Here is a 20122-nt window from a genome sequence, read left to right as displayed (position 1 = left end):
TCCAAAATATTAAAGTGGTTTCAGGTACTAAAAAATGCATCTGAAAGTCACAAAATTGCTTTTCTTTTGAAAAACGTTGAGGTGTTGAGTATGAAAGGCTTTATTTTAATTTTTTTCCCTAATTTGCACAGGTTTCTCTGTCAGTACTTGTGATGTCTTAGTTTCCTTTGCCAATTCCAATCTGGAAGTAGTTCACTGTAATCTGAGGCTTGCATGGTTTATTTTTGTGATGACATGCTATGTTACTAATTTAAGGTAATTTGCTATCACAGGTTTTTTTTTTCAAATATTTTCTTCCCTTCTCCCCAATTTATGCATCTCATGTAAAAAAGAATACTTTTGCAATGATACCTGCTTTTACTGCTTGTTTTCATTATGAATTAATATAGTATGAAGTGTAATTTTAGGTTTTATTATAGTACAACAGTTTCTGTTCCCTTCTGGTGTCTGACCTGTGAACAAGTTTGACAAACCAGCAAAACACAACTGTCAGATGGCTTACCTCATTGTGCTCAAAAAAGAATGACATTATTTTGTAAATTTTGCTTGAATTCAGATAATAAGTTACCCAAATCACATCAACCCAGTCCTCTGAAGTAATGATCCTAATTGATGTCAACTGATATTCTTTCTAAATTAATAGGTAACAGGAACTAAATGTCTAATAAATACCTTATTTTTAAATAACGTCACATAGTTCATCTATAAAATTAAGTTAAGCCTCCTTGTGAGTGGATTTTTAAAGGGAAGTTTTTAGTTTCATTCAAACTCTATAAACCTTCAAGGGTTAAGGACACTGGGTACTCCTAAAGTACAGTGCGCCTACCACCTGTGTGGAGCCTCAGAGGGAATGTGTTTAATTCTTCTTCTCCCTTTATCCCATGTGTTAGTCAGCTTTCCACTACTATAACAAACACCCGAAATCATCAATTTATAAAGAGGAAAGATTTATTTTGGTTTCAAGTCAGAGTCCATGATTGATTGGCTCCATTGCTTTTGGACCTGTGACAAAGTAGCATGTCACAGTAGGAATGCATGGTAGATCAAAGCTGCTCACCTCCTGACTGGGAAGTGAAAGGAAGAAAAGAGGCTAAGTCCCACAGTCTCCTTCAGAGGCATGCCCCTAATGACCTGAAGACCTCCCACTAGGCTCCGCCCCTTAAGGTTTCCATTACCCCGGAAAACGCCATTGTCTGGGGACCAAGTCTTCAACACATGGACCTAGAGCATTCAGTGTGGTCAGGGGAGCCAACCTGAAACATCAATAGTGAGTTTCCACAAGCTTTATCAAAATGGCACTGTATATTCTGTGGCCAATTTTTTTGCACCTGTTTTGAAAAGAGAGTTCTAACTTTAGATTTAATCTCAGTGTCCTGATTATGTTTCATGTTCATCTTCAGGAGACTCCTGGATACAGAGGATGAGCTCAGTGACATTCAGTCAGATGCTGTGCCTTCTGAAGTCCGAGACTGGCTGGCCTCCACCTTTACACGGCAGATGGGGATGATGCTCAGGAGGAGTGAGGAGAAGCCCAGGTTCAAGAGCATCGTTCACGCAGTGCAAGCTGGAATATTTGTGGAGAGGTAAAGGTGTCACTCGTTGTCATTCAAAGCAGCAAAAGGAATGCCAGCTTCCAATAACCAGAAGCTTCTTCTTAATGTGGTTCTGACATCTTTATAAATGCAGAAAATTCTGGGTGGAAGCAGGTAGTCTTCAATTAGAGATGGCAAAAACCTCTATTTTAATCTCTGCAGCATCATTAGGACAAGCTTTTTTGTTTGCTCAAAATTCTTTTTGATAACCAGAAAAAAATTAGTTTGAGTTCAATGTCTAATGTTTAAAGAAGGAAATAATCTAATCCATAGTCTTTTGGATCAGATGATGGGTTGGTGAATGTTTCTACCTCTGAAACAGGTCAGAGTGCTTTGAAGTTGCTGACCCAGGGAGGAAAGTTCATTTAAAAGGTGTGAGTTCCCTGTGACACTTCAATTTTGTCATCCTTTTGAAATTGAACTGCTCCGCTACTCCAGAAATAGATTTCCTTTTTCCTGCAATCCCTATTGGGCAATTATACATTTTAGAAATGCCATGGTGAGTTGAAAGTTTGCCTGGGACATTTTTCTTACTTTTGGATAGTTCTAAAGAACACACTTTCCTAAATGGGTTGCCCACAGGGTTCATCATTCAGGTTCAACTCCTGCACTGCCTTCCATCTTTGATGTACTATATGTTTTTCTAGCAGAACAGGTAACCCATTTTAATAATTTAGTTTCCAATCTGGGCAGCTAGACTTAAAGTTTTTTTTGTGTGTGTTACCAGGATTCACATGTTTGAGATTGCTTGAATATCTTTTTAATTTAACAGTTAGGCCACTTCAGTGACTGTGAAAAATATCAAAAAAGAAATTTTAGTTTCCTTGGGTCACCAGTCAATTTGACTTCTTATTATTTGCCAATATTTTGTGTAAGTCTGTGGGATGCTAATCATTTTTTTGTAAGATATCACATTGCATTTTTCCTCTCTAATTTTGCCAGAATGTATAGACGGACATCAAACATGGTTGGACTAAGCTACCCACCAGCTGTTATTGAAGCATTAAAGGTAATACTGATGAAAAGATTTTACAATGTAGATAGTATCTCATAGAAAGTACAGTTGAATTTGTTAGAAAATAAGGGGTTTCCAATTAAAGTTCTTTTCCCAGTTATTCCTGACTTTAATCTTTCATTATCATTTTCTTATCTGTTCTAACACTGTCAATATATTTTCACCCTCTGACTTTATATATATATTTTTTTAATCAAACTCTGTATTGGTTTTCTTTCTTTCTATTCTTCTATGGGAGTTTAGTTTTATATATTTATCTGAAATTATGAGATTGATCTAACCTTGGTCATAGGAGGTGTTATGTCAAAAGTATTATTCAACATTAGGAGGCTCTTTGGTGATTGTAATTATATCATTCCCTGATTACCTACTCCAAATCCACTTTACAGATGAAGAAACTAAGACTCAGCAAGATTTTTTAAAAGGACAGAGTTAATTGGAGACAAAGATGGGATTTGATAACAGAGTGTCTACCACATGGTAACGTCTCAGTAACGTTTTATGGCATGAATGTATGCCCCTAGAGTTTGTGGATATATACCATCCCCATATATCCTACAGTTTTCCCAAGACTCACACTGAGCCAAATGCTCCATGGAAAGTCATTCAAATGTCTATGCTCAACTGGTCTAGATCCTTCATAGTTTCTACCAACCAGACAAGCTTTTGAAATCATATAGAATATCCCTAAGAGCCTTCAAGATGATGTGTTCCTCCAGGTAGTGTTGGTGTAAATCCAGGGGTGCTAAACCCAGTTTAGCTCTGGATTCCAAGGCTGGGCTGTGTAAAGGCCCCGAATCACTGGGCTGGTTGACACTGTAGGGTGTCTACACATAGAACTGTGTTCATTTTCTTGGGGGACACTGTAGAATTCTAAGTTGTACAAAAATTGTTGTCTTTCTCTGAAATCTGAAAAAGCATGACTGGCTGATAGTGTAACTTACCCAGTAATAAAATAGAATTGCAGGTGGGAGTTCTTAATTAATGTAATGTCAGGCAGGAGCCCTGGAGGACCCTCTCAATTATGTATTAATAGTTCTTCCTCTTGTCTCAGACACATTCAATAGTTGAACTTAGGAGACTCTATATAAGCAGATTTCTCATTTCCACTTTTTCTGTCTCTATGTGTTTTGTCTCTTCTTAGCTTATCTTAAGAGCAGGAAGGCTACAGCAAGAAGCCATGTGTTTTCTCTCATTCCTCCCTAACTATCATGCTAATGCCCAATACATCAGTGTAATGTACAGTGATCTTTCCCATTTAATCAGTGGAATCGCTTCGCGAGATCCAGTGTTTTGTAACAACCACTATGAAATTGCATTGATTTTCATAATTGAACCTGAAATGTTCAGTGAAAGTCTTGGGAACATTAAAAGCATACTTTAATTTTTAATTTCTTCCTTTATCATGAACACAAACACAGGTGGGTATACTGATACCGAGACATCTATGAGACTATTTCTTCCAAATTGGAGCTTCTTTTCTATGCAGAATAACTGGGGAAAAAACTCATGGAACAACCTGTGATGTGCACAAATTGTTATTTTATACTTAGGGAAAAGAAAATTCTCAGATGCACATATGTTGTCTTTCTGAAGGAAAAGGGAAAAGGTTATTCAAACTAGGAGTGAGTACTAGCTCTAAATTGCTACCCTTCTCCACATGGATTGCCAATATGTGCATGAAGGTTAAAGCTGCTATTTCTTTTGGCCCTACCCCCCGTTGTCCGGGAAAGTTCAAAACCTTTTTTACAATGGCATATTTTTCCAGTTCCCCAGACTCCTGATTTATTTGCAATGGATTGGAGGTGAGTTGGAGAGAGAGATTCTCTTTCTCTCTCTCTTTTTTTTTTTTTTTGTATAGTACCTGTTGGGAAAAGAGGTCATTTCCACCTCCCTGCCAAGAGTTTATATAGAATCACTACTGTTCTCTTCTATTGCAGAAAATTTCTCTAAAGACTGAGAAAATACAATTCACTAAAATAACCATTATGCTACTATCATGTTAACTTTTGTGGCTAATATAAGAACATGGCTTAAAATGACATTTAAGGAAGAGAACAATGAGCCACCACCCAGCTCTAAATTTGAAATAGGTTGCAGTTTGTTCTTTTAATTTTTTTTCCATTCAATACGTATTCACTTCTAATTTGAGGTATTTTATCTCCAGTCTCCTGGGGTGGGGTTACTGGAAAATGGACAAGTACTCTCTTCTTTAGAACAGCAGCTGTCTGTGGCTCAGGAAGCAACACCTTGGATAAACTCCAGGTTTAAAGTGGGAGGAAGTGAGGAGGTTGAGGCTTCCTTTTGGCTGTGTGAACAGGAAATTGTCCTCAGGCAAAATTTCGTAAAAGAGGGAGAATGGTTTGAGGCAGTTCATCTAGATGCTTGTTAAAAATGCAGATTCCAGGCCCAGGATTCTTCAGTCTTGTGTCCCTCATCCTGAATCAGTATTTTCAGTAAGGCCCCCTAAATGGTTAGAAAAATCACAATTAAGATTTCCCTAAAATGAGGGGCCAAAGAGAACTTCCCCCTCATTTACAGTAAATACATCACTCATCCTCCCATTTCTCAGTACTGATATCCAGATAAATCTTGACTTTTTATTATGATGATCTCAATTTCCAGTGATAGAAAGGTTTTTTTTTTTTAATTCATCCTGGAGTCTAGGATTAAAAATTGTCAGATGTGACAAAGTGTTTTCTAACCCATTGAGTTGTCAGTGGCCTTTTCCTTAGGACTAGGGATCAGACAATGACTGTGACTCATGGCAGTGCCAATCTTAGTAACCAAGGTAAAACTTTAGGTCTTGAGTAAATCTTTAATAGACTTGCTGTGTATGGCCTGGGCCCTTGCTGGGTATTTTGGGGATGAGACCTGGGTCACAGCACAGACTCACTGAGTTTGCAGTGTCATCTGTCACCAGTGAGATCTCCAAGGCTTGTTACCTGGTTTTGCTACTGCATGGCCACAGACAATTTCCCAGTCTCTCTGAGGCTGCCATCTGCAATGCTGGAAGAGGTGACACCTTTTTCTAGAGTTGTGAGGTTTTGTGAATGTATATCATCACTTCACAGAAACTGTGCTCAGTACCCAGCGCTCTTTCTTTAGTTTTTTAATGGAAGGGTCATGAAGATTGAAGTGAGGTTACCTTTAAATGTGAATTGACACAATTCAGTTGAAATCCTTAAGGAACATTTTGTGTTTTCCTATGAACAGATGTTTTCCTGTGCCCTGGCTTTCAAGAGATAGATCCTTGATGACCTTGAGATGAATCTGACAGGTGGAATGTTTAGAGAAGGACAGGATTGGGAAGTGACGAGAAAACAAATGACTGTTGCTTCAACTGTTGACTAGACACACTGTTGACTATGTCTACAAGTAGCTGGTTGTACTAGGTCAAAGGCACTTCAGATCATGTTTACATGTATTTTGGAGTAACTTGATGGACAAATTAGAACTTCATCGATGGTTTATCAAGTGTGTGATCCACTTAGCTTTTCCTTTTCCTCTTTTCAGTAAGGTGATGTACAGATTTGAGAACTAGATCCCAGGATTAGTGACTTCAGAAAGGTAGCATATTTCTGTCCTGTGAAATGAAAGCTTTCTCCTTAGTTTCAGCTCAGAAGATTGAGGTGACATGCTATTAGGCACACTTTATCATGCGTGTTTCTGAATACTTTTAAATGAGTTAACATTATCAATTTTGACCAAGAGGAAGTCATTGGATGATGTGGACAGAAGAGAAGATTGAAGATGAAGCAGCCCAGGGACTCATGACTTCCCTATCGGTAGCTCAAGGGCTTGATTGGAAGAGCCTGAGCATAGGGGTCGGTGGACACATTTCTGTTCTCATTCCACTTGTGTCTTAAGCACTTACTTGAAGGGGTCTTAGGGAAATTAGGCAGGTGTTGCTTTTCTCACCTGTAAAATGGGACTAATGTCACCCACCACTTAGAGTTGTTTTCAGGAAAATTACATACTTATCACAGAGCCTAAAGCCTATCATGCAGTTTGCACTCAATAAATGATGGCTTTTGTTGCTCAGTAATGAGATGACCTGATTTTTAAACAGAAAATTCTAGGTAGGACTAACAGATTGAAGAAAAATTTGAAGGTGGAAGTTAAGACTCTTGGGCTATGAAATTAACAGGGAAAGGCTACAGAAAGACTCAAAAATGGGGAGATTGGTAGCTCAATAAATGACTGCAGACTAATACATTCTTCCTCCCTGCCCTGTCCTGCAGGATGTGGACAAATGGTCCTTTGATGTGTTTTCCCTCAATGAGGCCAGTGGGGATCATGCACTGAAATTCATTTTCTATGAATTACTTACCCGCTATGATCTGATCAGCCGCTTTAAGGTCAGTACTTCATTAAAAAGATAAAAAGTAAATAAAGTGTACCTGTTTGGTTCATCCTCATGTGACTTTTGGATTTAAGACCAAGAGAATACTTTAAAATAGGCCCAAACTGCTCTCCGTGACTCAGAGCGCATCATTAGGACAAGGCTGCTGTGCTTTCCTCCTGGGGGTACTTTTCATTACACCCAGGCTGGTAGGTCTCAGGGACAGTGAGAGGCTGGAGGAGCCCGATCAGATCCCTGTCTTCCTAGAAATACAACCCAAGCCTACAATAGCCGAGCTCCCCTGTGGGGGCTGCCTGCGGCTCTCATTTCAGCACGACCTCGTGTACTATCGACCACTGCTGTCAGCCAGGCAGTAATGGAGACAGAGTGAGCCTCTGATCCTTCTGTAAACTTTTTTTCCACCCATTGGCTCATTCAGACAAATACTCTCACATATCATCAGTGACAGACCATTGGTATTTCCCAGCCATTCATGCTTCAAATTAATTCTTCATGTTAAATAAAGAGCATGACTCGTCTCCAGTGTTCTGCTCCCCGCTCAGCCATCTCATACCATGGGTTCTCGAGGTCAGACCAGGTCCTCCAGGGAACCTGTGTATTCATCTGCTGACATCTCCCTGATCAAGCTCTTCAGACTTCTTGCATCAGATGGACAAGACTTTGGAAATGCAGGGCTTTTTCTGTACAACATATTAAGTTCTCTGGATAGCCTGGTCTTTATCTCCTCCAAAGGACTGCATATTGGAGGATGCTTCCAATTTTTTCTTGCATGACTGTAAATACTTCATGGCAGTGGCCCATAAGTCCTTTATTTGTTGTGCATCTGAAACCTGCATGAAGCCAGACACTGTTTCTTTGGAACAAATCTCCTGTGCACATACATATATACCTTTACTTAGCATCTTATTGGCTCACAGGGCTCCAAAGAACAACCCAGCAGTCCCATTTTTAAAAATGATAATGAGTTCATCTCTGACTTCATGTTTAATTTTTTTAAAAAATAAATTCTCGTGTTTAATTTTTTTAAAAAATCCACAAATGGCAACCACGAAGAATACACCAAGGAGAAACAGGTTATGGAACCTCAGATGCATTTTCCTTAGTGTTTCTTACTAATGTGATCGTTCATCTTCAATTCTTTTCCTTTATCCCTGAACTGCATAATTTACCCCGAACCACGGCATTGATCCAGAAAACTAACACAATGAATGTTTCCAGGGTCCCCTTATTTAGTACATACATTTTTCAATTCTTCTTCATTTTCTGCCACATTGAAAAGGAAGCTATGTCTATTATATCTATTTGAGATGGAAAATCAGTTAAGCCAGTTGGAAATATTGTCCTCAGTTACTGGTAATTTCACGAAAAGAGACTAAAGTCTTTATGTCTTGAGAAACACATGAATACATACCATGCAGCATATCCAATTTGCCTGTGGGAAAACATAAAATAACACAAAACCTCCAGTTATCAAGTTATTGCAAAGCAGATGTGAGATGCTGCCAGTAATTGAAGAAATATCGACTTCTTGAAAACCAGGCTGTTTAGGAATTGTCACTGGCTTTGGACACATGAGAAAAACCAAAACACAAAAAACAAAACCCAAATCGCAATGTGACAGTCGGTCATACATGGCAACAGGAACAGTCTGTGTACTCATGTTATTACTTGCAATTTGTTACTGGTGACTTGCAATTTGGAAGATCTCATTCCACTGACCATATGTTAGGAATTGTGAAGGAGTCCACAAAATGGTACTCATTATTACTGTTATTATGACCTTCAACATTGCTTACCACATTGTTTGGGGTCTTGTGTACCTTGGTACTGGAGTTGGATGGTATCTAAGGATAGATGGGGACAAGGAAATTCAGAAGATCAGCATAGTTGCTGATAACATGGTTTTCTACATTGCATCAAAAATCATTGCTTTTCACGTAAGTAAGACTAAATTTCTTTGAGATGATTTTGTGTCATTCCCCAGGGTCCCTGAATTGAAGTAAAGAATGATTTGCAAAGTGGACTGTTCTTCAACCTGGGACGTTGTTGGGTTTTTAAATCATCTGATAATTTCTCCACTGATTTTTATTAACTATGAAAAGTTGTAATTTCCTCATGTGACATGTTATCCTTCAGAAAAAAAAATAGTCAAGGTGCCTTAGACTTTTGCTTCTTCACATAAAGCAATCCAGTCACTAATTAAGCTTGTGGCTCTCTTTCAGATTCCCATTTCTGCACTTGTCTCATTTGTGGAGGCCCTGGAAGTGGGATACAGCAAGCATAAAAATCCTTACCATAATTTAATGCATGCTGCTGATGTCACCCAGACTGTACATTACCTCCTCTATAAAACGGGAGTGGCAGTAAGTAAAGATAGGAACTCTTAGTTACATAAAAAAGGTGATGTTGGTTTTCATGTTGGAGCATGTTCCAAACCTGATGAGGTTGAGCCCATAAGGAGCTCATTGTTCTGTGGACTCCCTGTTCCCCAAGCTATCTAACAACGGTGGGAAGTCTTGGGGTCCCCTTGTTGCCTCTGAAACTTTCTTCATCCTGGACTTGATGAAGTAGATATCTGGCTGTTGCTAGCATTTCCACCAGGCTATGACCAATAAAAATATAACATCCAAAACAAGATATGTACTCCCAGATATAGAGAGTGGTCAAGATATAGTGGGATGGTCAAGAACTATGATATACACCCATATTGAGTAGTTGTGGCAACCACATTATACCAAGTTACCTTTTGGCTTAAACTGCTAGGTCTTTTTCACAAGACTGTGCTTATTTTTTATCTTGGTTGTGTGCATTTGATCTTTTTGAACCTAAGGTTCAATCTTTACTTATAATCATAAAAAACCCTTATTGCTTATTATGGCTCAGCCTTTCTGCTCTTTAGATGTTTCTGGATCTCTCTTCCCTAATCCATTGTATTAGCTGACCTAAATTGGTTATCTGTGCCTTTGTCTTCTTAAACTTTGATATAAGCCGTTAATAAAGGGCATAGCTGTTAGTGACCAGAGAGGGTCTCAAGGACCTTTTACTTCTCCATCAGAATTGGCACCAAAATAGACATTCTTTGCCGAAGTCTGGCTGGGCACAATCAGGAGCCACTTGTCAAAAGAAACGAACTTTATTTTTAGAACCACACAGGCCAAATAAAACTTGCTCCTCAGGACAAACCTTCAGAGCCCAACTGCCACCACTGGCTTCCCACAAGCCTCTCCACCTCCCCTATTCCTCCTGCTCTTGAGGCCGATTGGCTGGGTCACATGGGCGGAGCCAAAAAAAGTCCCCCAATGAGCAGCTCCGTAGTCCCTAAGCCACATGCTTGTTGTTTAAACAACCAAATGGTACCTACCTAAGACAGGAGGCTGATGCCTTGAGGTCAGCTCATCCGATAACGCGTAAGCACCATATGGACTATTGGACAACCTAAGGCAGGCAGGGTCCCTAAGCCACATGCTTGTTGTTTAAACAGAGAGGGGGAGATGTTGAGAGCCACAGCCAAAGGGGCCCCAGCAAACTTTCAGACTGCCAGCTGATGATTGGCTCACAGTGGCCCCAGCAACTTCTAGCTGATTGGCTCCTCTGCGGTGATGCTCATTGGGCTGTTTCCCCGCCCTTTCAGACTACGGAGCTGCTCATTGGGGGACTTTTTTTGGCTCCACCCATGCGACCCAGCTGGCAGTCTGAAAGGGCGGGGAAACAGCTCAATGAGCATCACCGCAGAGGAGCCAATCAGCTAGAAGTTGCTGGGGCCGCTGTGAGCCAATCATCAGCTGGCAGTCTGAAAGTTTGCTGGGGCCCCTTTGGCTGTGGCTCTCGACATTCTTTGGTTGTGGTTATCAATTAGCTCATAAACCCAGTGCACATTTGTTATCTTTATGGCTAAGGCATGTTGAAAGACGTGGTTTAATATCTCACTGAATTAAAAATGGAAAACAGTGGGAGGAATGTTGGCTTTGGAGCTAGATATAGTGGATGTAAATCTCTGATTAATTACTTATTCGATTTGTGACCTATGATGAATTACATGAGTCTCGGAGCCAATATTGTCTCATTTTTTAAAGTGGTGGAAAATACTCCACCTTGTAAAAATGCTTTGACAGCTAGGAATAAAGTATCAAATATATTAAGCCCCTTGTCTGCCTCACAAAGGAAGCTCAATCATTAGGAAGTGTTGTTGTTAAAACATTGCAGGATTTTACCAAAACCTATTAGTATTTTTTTTACTTGTTGTTGTAAAACTGATTTCCTAAAAATGTTATTTAAAGGCTGTCTTTTTTAAAAAAATTATAGAAACACTATAGAGAGAACTTGTTTATTTCATAAAGGATTTCTACCAGAAACAAATGTCACACTTGGTAGTGATTCCAGGAAAGCATGGGGTCAAATACAGGTGTCCACATTTATATTGTTATTGGGTATATTTACGGACATCTCACCTAATGCAATATAGTATTTTAAAAAGTAAAGGAACACTCTGTGAAAATATTGAGATCCTCTCCTTTTAGAAAATCGAGAAAATCAGCTATACGCTATCTACAAGATGAAATAAGAGGGAGCGGGAGCAAGGGAGGAATAGACGAACTCTAGATAGGGCAGAGGAGTGGGAGGGGAAGGGAGGGGGCATGGGGTTATTAATGATGTTGCAATGTGATGATCATTATTATCCAAAGTACATGCATGACGACATGAATTGGTGTGAATATACTATGTCTACAACCAGAGATATCAAAAATTGTGCTCTAATGTGTAATAAGAATTGTAATGCATTATGCTGTCATATATAAATTTAAAAGTTTTAATAAAAGAAATAAGAAACCCCAATAAGGTCTGAGTAGAAAAGCTACCTTACACACTGAAAATTAATAAGTATCATAGAAAAATAAATATTCCCAACAGTTTTCAAAAATTATTACCTATAAAGAACTTTATAACTCATAAAAGGGAAGCTATAAAGCTAAATTAAAGGGCACAAAAATAATGTTTAAATAAGTGGAGAATTATATAATGTTTTACATGGTATTCTATTGATGTCATTTTTCCTCAAACTAATCTATAAATTCAAAAACATACCAATCAAAATTCCTATAGAATTAGCATGATACATGATCATCTGAATCTGAAATTCATATAAAATAAGTATTTCATAATCTTAGGAAAGACAACTCTGAAAAGAATAATGTGTGTGGGGAGAGTTTTACTCTACTGATATTAAAATATCTACAGAGCTGTAGTAGTAAAATGGGTGGCATTTATGAAAAAGTAAACAAATATATCAATAAAATTAATGAGAGAGCCACAAATACACCCAAATATTTATTGATCACATCTTAGGTGCTAGGTGCTAGGTACTTCTTTACAGGTTGCTACAGACTCAGTGTGTGTCCTTCCCAAATTTATCTGTTGAAATCCTAACTCCAAAGTGATGGTATTAGGAAATACCATCATTAGGGATAGACTTGTAGATTAGGTAGTCATGAGCATGTTGTTACCAGACAGTGATATGAGGCTTTTGAGAGGTGATTAGGTCATGAGGGAGAAGCTCACATGAATGGGGTTAGTGTCCTTACAAAAAAGACCCCAGAGACCCTTCTCTTTCTGCCATGTGAAGATACAGTGAGAAGGTGCCTTTTATGAACTAGGAAATGGGGTTTCACCAAACACCAAATCAGCCAGCATCTTGATCTTGGACTTTGCAGCTTCTATAGTGGTGAGAAATGAACTTCTGTTGTCCGTGGCATTCAGTTATAGCAGCTTGAGTGGACTAAGACCCAGGGTGAGGATACACCTCTTGTGCACTTCAAGAACTTACATTCTAGTGGGACGGTATAGCTTGAGTGGACCAATAAAAAATAGACACACTAATACCCTGCAGAGAATTAAAAGTGGGCAACCACACAGGGAAAGCTGGGAGTTTGATTAGATAGTCAGGCTTTCCTGACTGTCTCCAGAGGTTATATTTAAGCTGAGATAGTTGTGGTTTTTAGCTGTAGCCATGCTGAGAGCCAAAGGAGACTATGTCAGCAGACTATGTCAGCGATGGCACAAAAGCCCTGGTGGGAGAATAACCTGGCTGCATTCACTGAGCAGAAATAAGGTGAGCATGGTGGGAACAGCATGTGAGGGTGACAGTGGCACAAGATGAGGTTGAAGGCAGGAGCCAGACCAGGTCTGGCTTTACAAGCCTGGGCAATGGTTCCAGTTTTATTCTAAGTGCTGTGGGAAGCCTCTCATGAGTTTTGGAAATGGGAATGAATGCCATCTGATAAAAATTAGAAAAGGATTATGGTGGAGGATGGATTCAGAGGCAGCCTGTTGGAGGAGGCCTGCAGACAGCTAGTGGTAGTCTAAGCTAGAAAGTACTTTACTGGGATGGAGTGAAAGAAAAACTTGCCTTTTAGGGTTAAAATGGGATGACTGATTATAGTCAAAGTACGTTCTACTGTCATGTATAACTAATTAGGACAAATAAATATGATGACTAGAAGTCAGAAATTAAAGTGATAAATTGAGAGTAAAACTTAGATTTTTGGTTTGATGAACAAGGTTGACAAGAGAGCTTGGTTAAGCAGACCTGGGGGGGAAAGAATCAACAATTTTGAGTTGAACAATATAAAGATTGAGTTGGATAACATAAAGATTCAGAATCTGTATCAGACCTCTGTGTGGAGATGGCAGGTAGGGAGAAAACAAAAAGACTCTGGGTTATGGGTGAGGTCAGGGATAGACTTGTAGATGAGGTCATCATGAGTATGTTGTCCCCAGATAGTGATAGGGAACCAAACAAGGTTATGTAAAGAGGGTGAACAGAGAGGTAGACGAGGCTCTGAAGTGGGTCCTGGAGCACTCCAGAGTTTTAAAATGAAAGCAAAGAATTGGAGCCAAAAATAATAACCCGAGTGGAATGGCCAGTGATGTTGGGACAAAAGGCAAGAGGACCTGGGGTCATGGAAGCCAAGCAAAGAAGTGTACTCAGTGGAGGATACCATTGCATTGGTCCCGGTAGCACATCATGGTGGGAAACGTGACAGAGCAAAGTCGTTCAACTTCGTGGCCATGAACAAAAGAGAAGAAAGAAGAAGGAAGTGGCTTGGATTCCACTATCCCCTTCAAGGGCCGGCCCTCAATGGCTGGAGGACTTTCTACTAGGCCCTACCTCTTTAAGTTTCTACCACATGCCAATAGCACCAAGCCCAAGGACTAAGACTTCAATTCATGGGCCATTGGGGAACACTGAAGATCCAAACTGTAGCATTTGATCTTGACCCTCCTGAAACTCATGTCTATCTCAGCAAACAAAAGAATTTTCATTCCATCTCCAAGAGTCCCTAAAATCTTAACTATTCCAACATTAATCAAAAATCCAATTCCAAGTTCTCCTCTAAGACTCAAGGCAAATTTAGCTGCAGTCCCTCAAGCTTGATGTAAGTCCCTCAAAAACTCAAAAAGGGCAAGTTACCTACTTGCTCTTTTCCATGTACATATCTACTTCCAAAATACAATGACACAAGGTGAATATTCACATTCCCAAAGAGAGAAATAGCCAAGTAGCAAGGAGTCATCAGACCCAAACCCAGAAGGACAAACATTAAATTCTGCTGTTCCATGTTTGGCATCCAGGGGGCACACTATGGCAGGATGCGGGGTCCCAGAAGCTTGGGCATTGGCACCAACCACTTTGCTGGTAGCAGCAACACAACCTCTGTTGGGCTGGCTTTGCATGCTGCCTGCAGTTTCCTTCTGAATGATGATCATCATCCTGGCATCTCTGATTGTCTGGGGTCTCTGTTGCAGCTTCGGCTTCACTCTCACAGCTGAATATGTTGCCCTCCCGGTCATGGGCTGCTTATAGGGAGTCTGATCCCGCCACACCCTGTATGGCCTCCCAGGCTTTTCTGTGAAGTCTTGGTGGAAGCTTCTGTGACTTCATAACTATTGCATTATGCATGCTGCAAAACCAGCATCACATGGATGATCTCAGGTCAGCAGCCAGTGTGAGCTGTACCTGGACCTGTTTAAACAATGACTGCATTGGCTTCTGGGTCCCTTGTGGGCTTAGGTGGTCCTGAGAAAACAGGATGCCCTAGGGCTGTCTTCCGAAAAGACTTTGTCCTGGAGAGTCTTGGAAACAAATTTGCACTTTTACACCTTTGATCTTGCAGTGGGTAGGTTCTTGCCCATACCTGAGAAGTCCTCATGGTACATTTTCTATTGTCCTTGTGCAAAGCACTTACTTTCTTTTTAATGGCTCTATTAGTTGCACCAGCACTCTTCCTGGTCAGAACTTTACATGCATGAACTTAGGACAAGGTCAACTGCAAGTTTTCCATATCTTTCTGACCTGCTCCTCTTTGCTCCTGATTCTTCCTATAAATTTAGCTAAAAGCAGCAAAGTAATACCCATGCCCTTAAAATTTCCTTCCCTAGATAAATTAGTCCATAACCTTTAAACTCAGTGTCCCACAAATTTTCAGGGCATGGACAAAATACCTTCAAATTCTTTCTTATATAGGATTGTGGCCTCTAGGTCAGTTTTCAGCAGAGCCCTCCTTCACATCTACAACCTCATCAACACAGCCTTTAGTCTGCACTTTCACTAGTCTTCTGAGCCCCACCAGAATCACCCAGTAAGCTACCCATTAATCTTCACTTATAGCATTCTAGACTTTCTTTAGCCTGCTTTGCAAACTTCTTCGGCAAACCCATCCTAAAAGGCTTTTCCACGTCATCTTCCGTGTAGTCACAACAATGATCCCTTCTTTGTGTTAAGGTTTGGATCTGGAGTGTGCTGAATGGTTGGTCCCCAGCTTGTGGTGCTAACTGGAGGTGGTGGAAACTTTAGGAGTCAAGGCCTAGTTGAAAGAAGTAGGTCCCTGAGGGAGTGTGTGTTCCTGAGGGTAAACCTTGTCTCTCTTCCCTTTTCTCTTTCTCTCTTTGCTTTCCTCCTGTCATGAGGCAAACAGCTTTCTTCTACCATGCACTCCCCACTATGATGTTCTGCCTCGCCAAAGGCCCAAAGCAACAAAGCCAAATAACCATGGACTGATATTTCTGAAACTATGAGCCAAAATAAATTTTTCTTTCTGTACACTGTTTTATCTCAGGCATTTTGTCACAGTAATGAAAAGCTGACTAACATGCCTTGGAACCAGTTTTCTGTTTTAGCTTTCTTTCATTATAACAAATGCTTGAGACAGGTGAACTTATAAAGAAAGCCAAATGGTTTATTTGGCTCACAGTTTTGGAATTTCAGTACATGACTGATTGTTGCTCTTTCGACCTGTGAGAACACATTGTGGCAGGATCATATGGCAGAGCAAAGCTGTTCACCTCATGACTCATAACAAAAGAGAGGAAGAGGAAGTGGCTAAGATTCTGCTATGACCTTCAGTGGCATACCCCCAGTGACCAGAAGACCTCCCACTAAACCCTACTTCTTCAAGTTTCTACCAGTAGTGCCAAACTGGGAACTAAGTCTTCAACACCCCTGTCTTTGGGATACATTTATGATCCAAACGATAACACTATTATAAAGAAAAATATGCATATCAATCCTCTAGTTCTTCCAAGTATGCCCAAGGAAACCTCATACAACAAGATTCATTATAGCAATGTTTATAATCGTAAAAAATTGCAAAGTATGTAATAATCAGTGGGAAATAATTAAAACTCTGGAATACCATAGTTACAAATAATAAAATAGTGTTTTTGACTAAAATTCAAGATATATTATTAAGTTAAAAATACTGCAGAAAAGTATGTTCCATACTTTATCCATTATTAAACATAACACATGTATATACATATGTGTTTGCATATGTAGATGTATACATGAAAATACATAGAAAACACCTAAAAGGTAAACACTAAACTGAAGATAACGATCACCTCTAAGGAGGTTCTCGTCCTGAGATGATGATTAGTATATTTTCCCTGAAATGTCTAGTGATCTCTGATTTTTTGAGAATATTCATATTTTAGATTTTAGAATAGCTCTTTCAACTCTAGTGGGAAAATATTATTGTATAAGAAACAAAACCAGAAGTATCATTTATAGTAGTAGAACCATACCAAAAATTATTTAAGGAATATAATGATTTTTCTTATTATCATGACTATATAATGATCTAGGGAAATGATCATAATGTGTAATAACTGAAAAATAAGATAAATAAGTCTATCTATACTCTGAATATGTATATGCATATAAACATACCTGCATCACCTCATGATGAGAGCATTCCTAAAGGTAATTATCATCCAGACTGATTCAGCGGATCAGGAAGATACAGGAAAAGGTAGAACACAAAAAATGCAGACTGAATAAATCTACCCACATTTAAAGAGCTTTTCTGAAATCCAATTCAGCAACTTTCACTGACATGGAATTGTCCAGAACTGTGTCATATGGCCACTGTAATGTCAAGAGAAGACTGGAAACATTACCTTCCCAAACAAAATCAGAGATATTGTTAGGAAGAGGGAAAATTGAGCAACCAGCAGTGATTTCCCTCCAAGTAGAAATAGTCTTATTTTAAAGGAGAGGAAACTCTGACTCACAGAGATTAAGGTTATCCTGGTAGCTGTTCTAGACTGGATTATGCTCCCCATAAATTCATATATTAAAGTCCTAACCCCAGTACCTCCGTATGGGACTGTGTTTGGACAGATGTCCTTTAAAGAAGACATATGGTAAAATGAGGTCATGGGGTGGACCCTTGTCTGATGTGGTTGGTGTCCTTCTAAGAGTAGACTAGGACATAGTCATATGCATGCAAGAAGAAAATCATGAAAGGATGCATAAGGCAAGGACAGAGGCCCAGAAGAAACCTGCTGGTATCTTTTTTTTAGGATTTAGAGTCTCCAAAACTGGGAGAAAATGAATTTCTGTTGGCTAATCTATCCAGTCTTTTGTATTATATTATGGTAGCCTCAGCAAACCAATACAACAACAGAAACAGTATTTGGCACGCAGTCTGACTTCTAAGACCATGAACTGAAATATTTAGCCATGATTCTACAATGTCTTTGGCCAACAAGAGCTACTTATGCCATAGACTCTTCAAGTGCATTTATTTGAAGATATTGTGGTGAAGAACACAATGAAGTCAGAAATGCCCATTGAATTCATCCATTCAACATACATTTAGTATGTATTGTGCACAGTATGCTACAAGAATATAAAGGTGAATCATACACAGCTGTTTCAGCTCTCAAAAAAAAAAAAAACTCCCAAGCTTTTATTTTAATCCAAGTTGTCATTGACATAAATGTTACATCATAGCAGTGATCATGATGTACTACGTACTGCTCTTAAATGAGCTCATTTGCCATTTGGGTCTGCATTTTATTATCAATCCAGGCTGTATTCAAAATAATTCTTAAATATAGAAACTACTTCCCACCCACTCTCTTTTGGCAATGCAGCTCAAAACAAACCTCTTTCATGGTGAGCTTGCAGATGCACTGGGGAGCATTCTGATGAATGGAGAGTATATTGTTACTCTAACCTTCCATACCAATGAAGAGGGGGGAATGCTTTAAATCATTTCAGTTTTATGAATTGTGAGGCACAGGGTGGACTAAAATATCCCATTGATTAAGTGGTGTCTGGGCTTGGACATCAACAGTATTACACATTGTAATCTGTTTGTTTTACTCATTGTTGTTTAACAGAAGTATCTAGAAGATGCTTGAATTCTTTCAGAATTATTTTGCTCACTTATAAGAGAAAAAGCCTTGAGCAAATTTAGATTGAAGAGTTGTTATTAATTAAGTAGATATTAGTCAGACTCCAGGCTCTGGTCTGCTTTTGATTTAGGCCAAAATATTCTAAACTCTAGAACTATCCATGGTTGTTTCATTGCTTTGGTCAGGCATGGTGCCATTAACACTGATTTTTCAGAAAGGAGAAGGTGTGTATCTTTTTCTTTTGATCAAATATGATGTCATCTTCTTTATAAGGAAAACACTAAGGATGTTAAACTGACATCTTGGTTGAATAGTGCTGAATAATTTTATTAGGCACTGTAATTGGATGAAGTTTGGCCCTTGTGACCTTTATCCTATGGCGTCCCATTGCTAACATGTTGCATAAGATGGTAAAAAAAAAAAAAATTCAGAAGGAAATTTACAGTTAAGTTTACCAATCAGAAGTCCTTAGTAGGGAGATTATCCTGGATCCTCCAGGTGGTCCCAAGAGCATCTCACAAGAGAGTCGAAGAGACAATGTAGAAGAAGTCTGAGAGACCTAAGCAATGCTAGCTTAAAGATGGAAAAACCCTGCAAATGCAAACCATGAGAAGGAAATAAATTTCACTCATGCTATGAATATATATCTGCCCCAGACACTCCCAGAAAGAAAGACAACCATGCCGACAGCTGGATTTCAGCCTTGTAAAAAACCCTGACCAGAAAACCAACCATGCTGTTCTGGTTTTCTGTCTTATAGAACTATTATGTGCCAATAAATGAGAAGTGTTCTTAAGTTTGTGGTCATTTGTTAAGGTAGCAGTAAAAAATTGGAGTGAAACAGTTAACTAAAGAAACTTCACCATTCACATTTCAAAGTCAACGAATTACTAATATCTCCTCTAGCCATGGAACATCACCCAGGTCTTTTTCCTCCCAGTTTCCTCTGGATTGTTACATCCATCTCTCCCTGTCTGCCCCCATACACCCCGCCCCCCAACCCACATACAACTTGCCTTCCTGGGGTCACAGCACAATCCCAGTCCACCATTACCAATTGTCTAGAAATGCCTGTCAATAATCATCCATGCCACTCATATTTTGTAAATAAGGAAACACTGATAGGATGTATGGCATATCTCGACAGTTTAATAAATCTGGTATAAAATGCCTGTAGGACTTAAACTTCTGGCTCATTATACATTGACCTAAAACCATCTGCATTCTCAGATATTAATTTAGAAAAGGCAAGGGGATCTGAGCTGTATTTTATTTCATTTTTATTGGTTTTATTTTAATATGAAGCCCAATTTCTGTCAAAAGAGTTTTTCTCATACCCAAGGTGTTTTTAGCTACTCAGGATAGGAGTGCTGAGGTCACATTGAATTCATTCTTCTCTTTGACTGCAACTTCTAACTGACCCCTCCACCCCACTATGAATTCAGTTAA

At 39.3% G+C, this 20122-nt stretch overlaps 1 protein-coding gene across 3 annotated transcripts in view; it reads left to right on the top strand.

Moving 5' to 3' along the window:
• Window positions 1-20122, top strand: part of Pde1c (phosphodiesterase 1C) — a 588396-nt gene that overhangs the window by 472343 nt on the left and 95931 nt on the right. For all 3 annotated transcript variants that reach the window (XM_077796773.1, XM_026401540.2, XM_026401541.2), the window contains 4 exons: window positions 1401-1583; window positions 2535-2601; window positions 6852-6968; window positions 9196-9336. In XM_077796773.1, the coding sequence (XP_077652899.1) occupies window positions 1401-1583; window positions 2535-2601; window positions 6852-6968; window positions 9196-9336 (508 nt within the window). The remainder of the gene's footprint in view (window positions 1-1400; window positions 1584-2534; window positions 2602-6851; window positions 6969-9195; window positions 9337-20122) is intronic.

The sequence above is a fragment of the Urocitellus parryii genome, chromosome 3 (assembly GCF_045843805.1).
Source record: "Urocitellus parryii isolate mUroPar1 chromosome 3, mUroPar1.hap1, whole genome shotgun sequence".
Lineage (NCBI taxonomy): Eukaryota > Metazoa > Chordata > Mammalia > Rodentia > Sciuridae > Urocitellus > Urocitellus parryii.
This window is presented reverse-complemented; position numbering and strand designations above follow the sequence as displayed.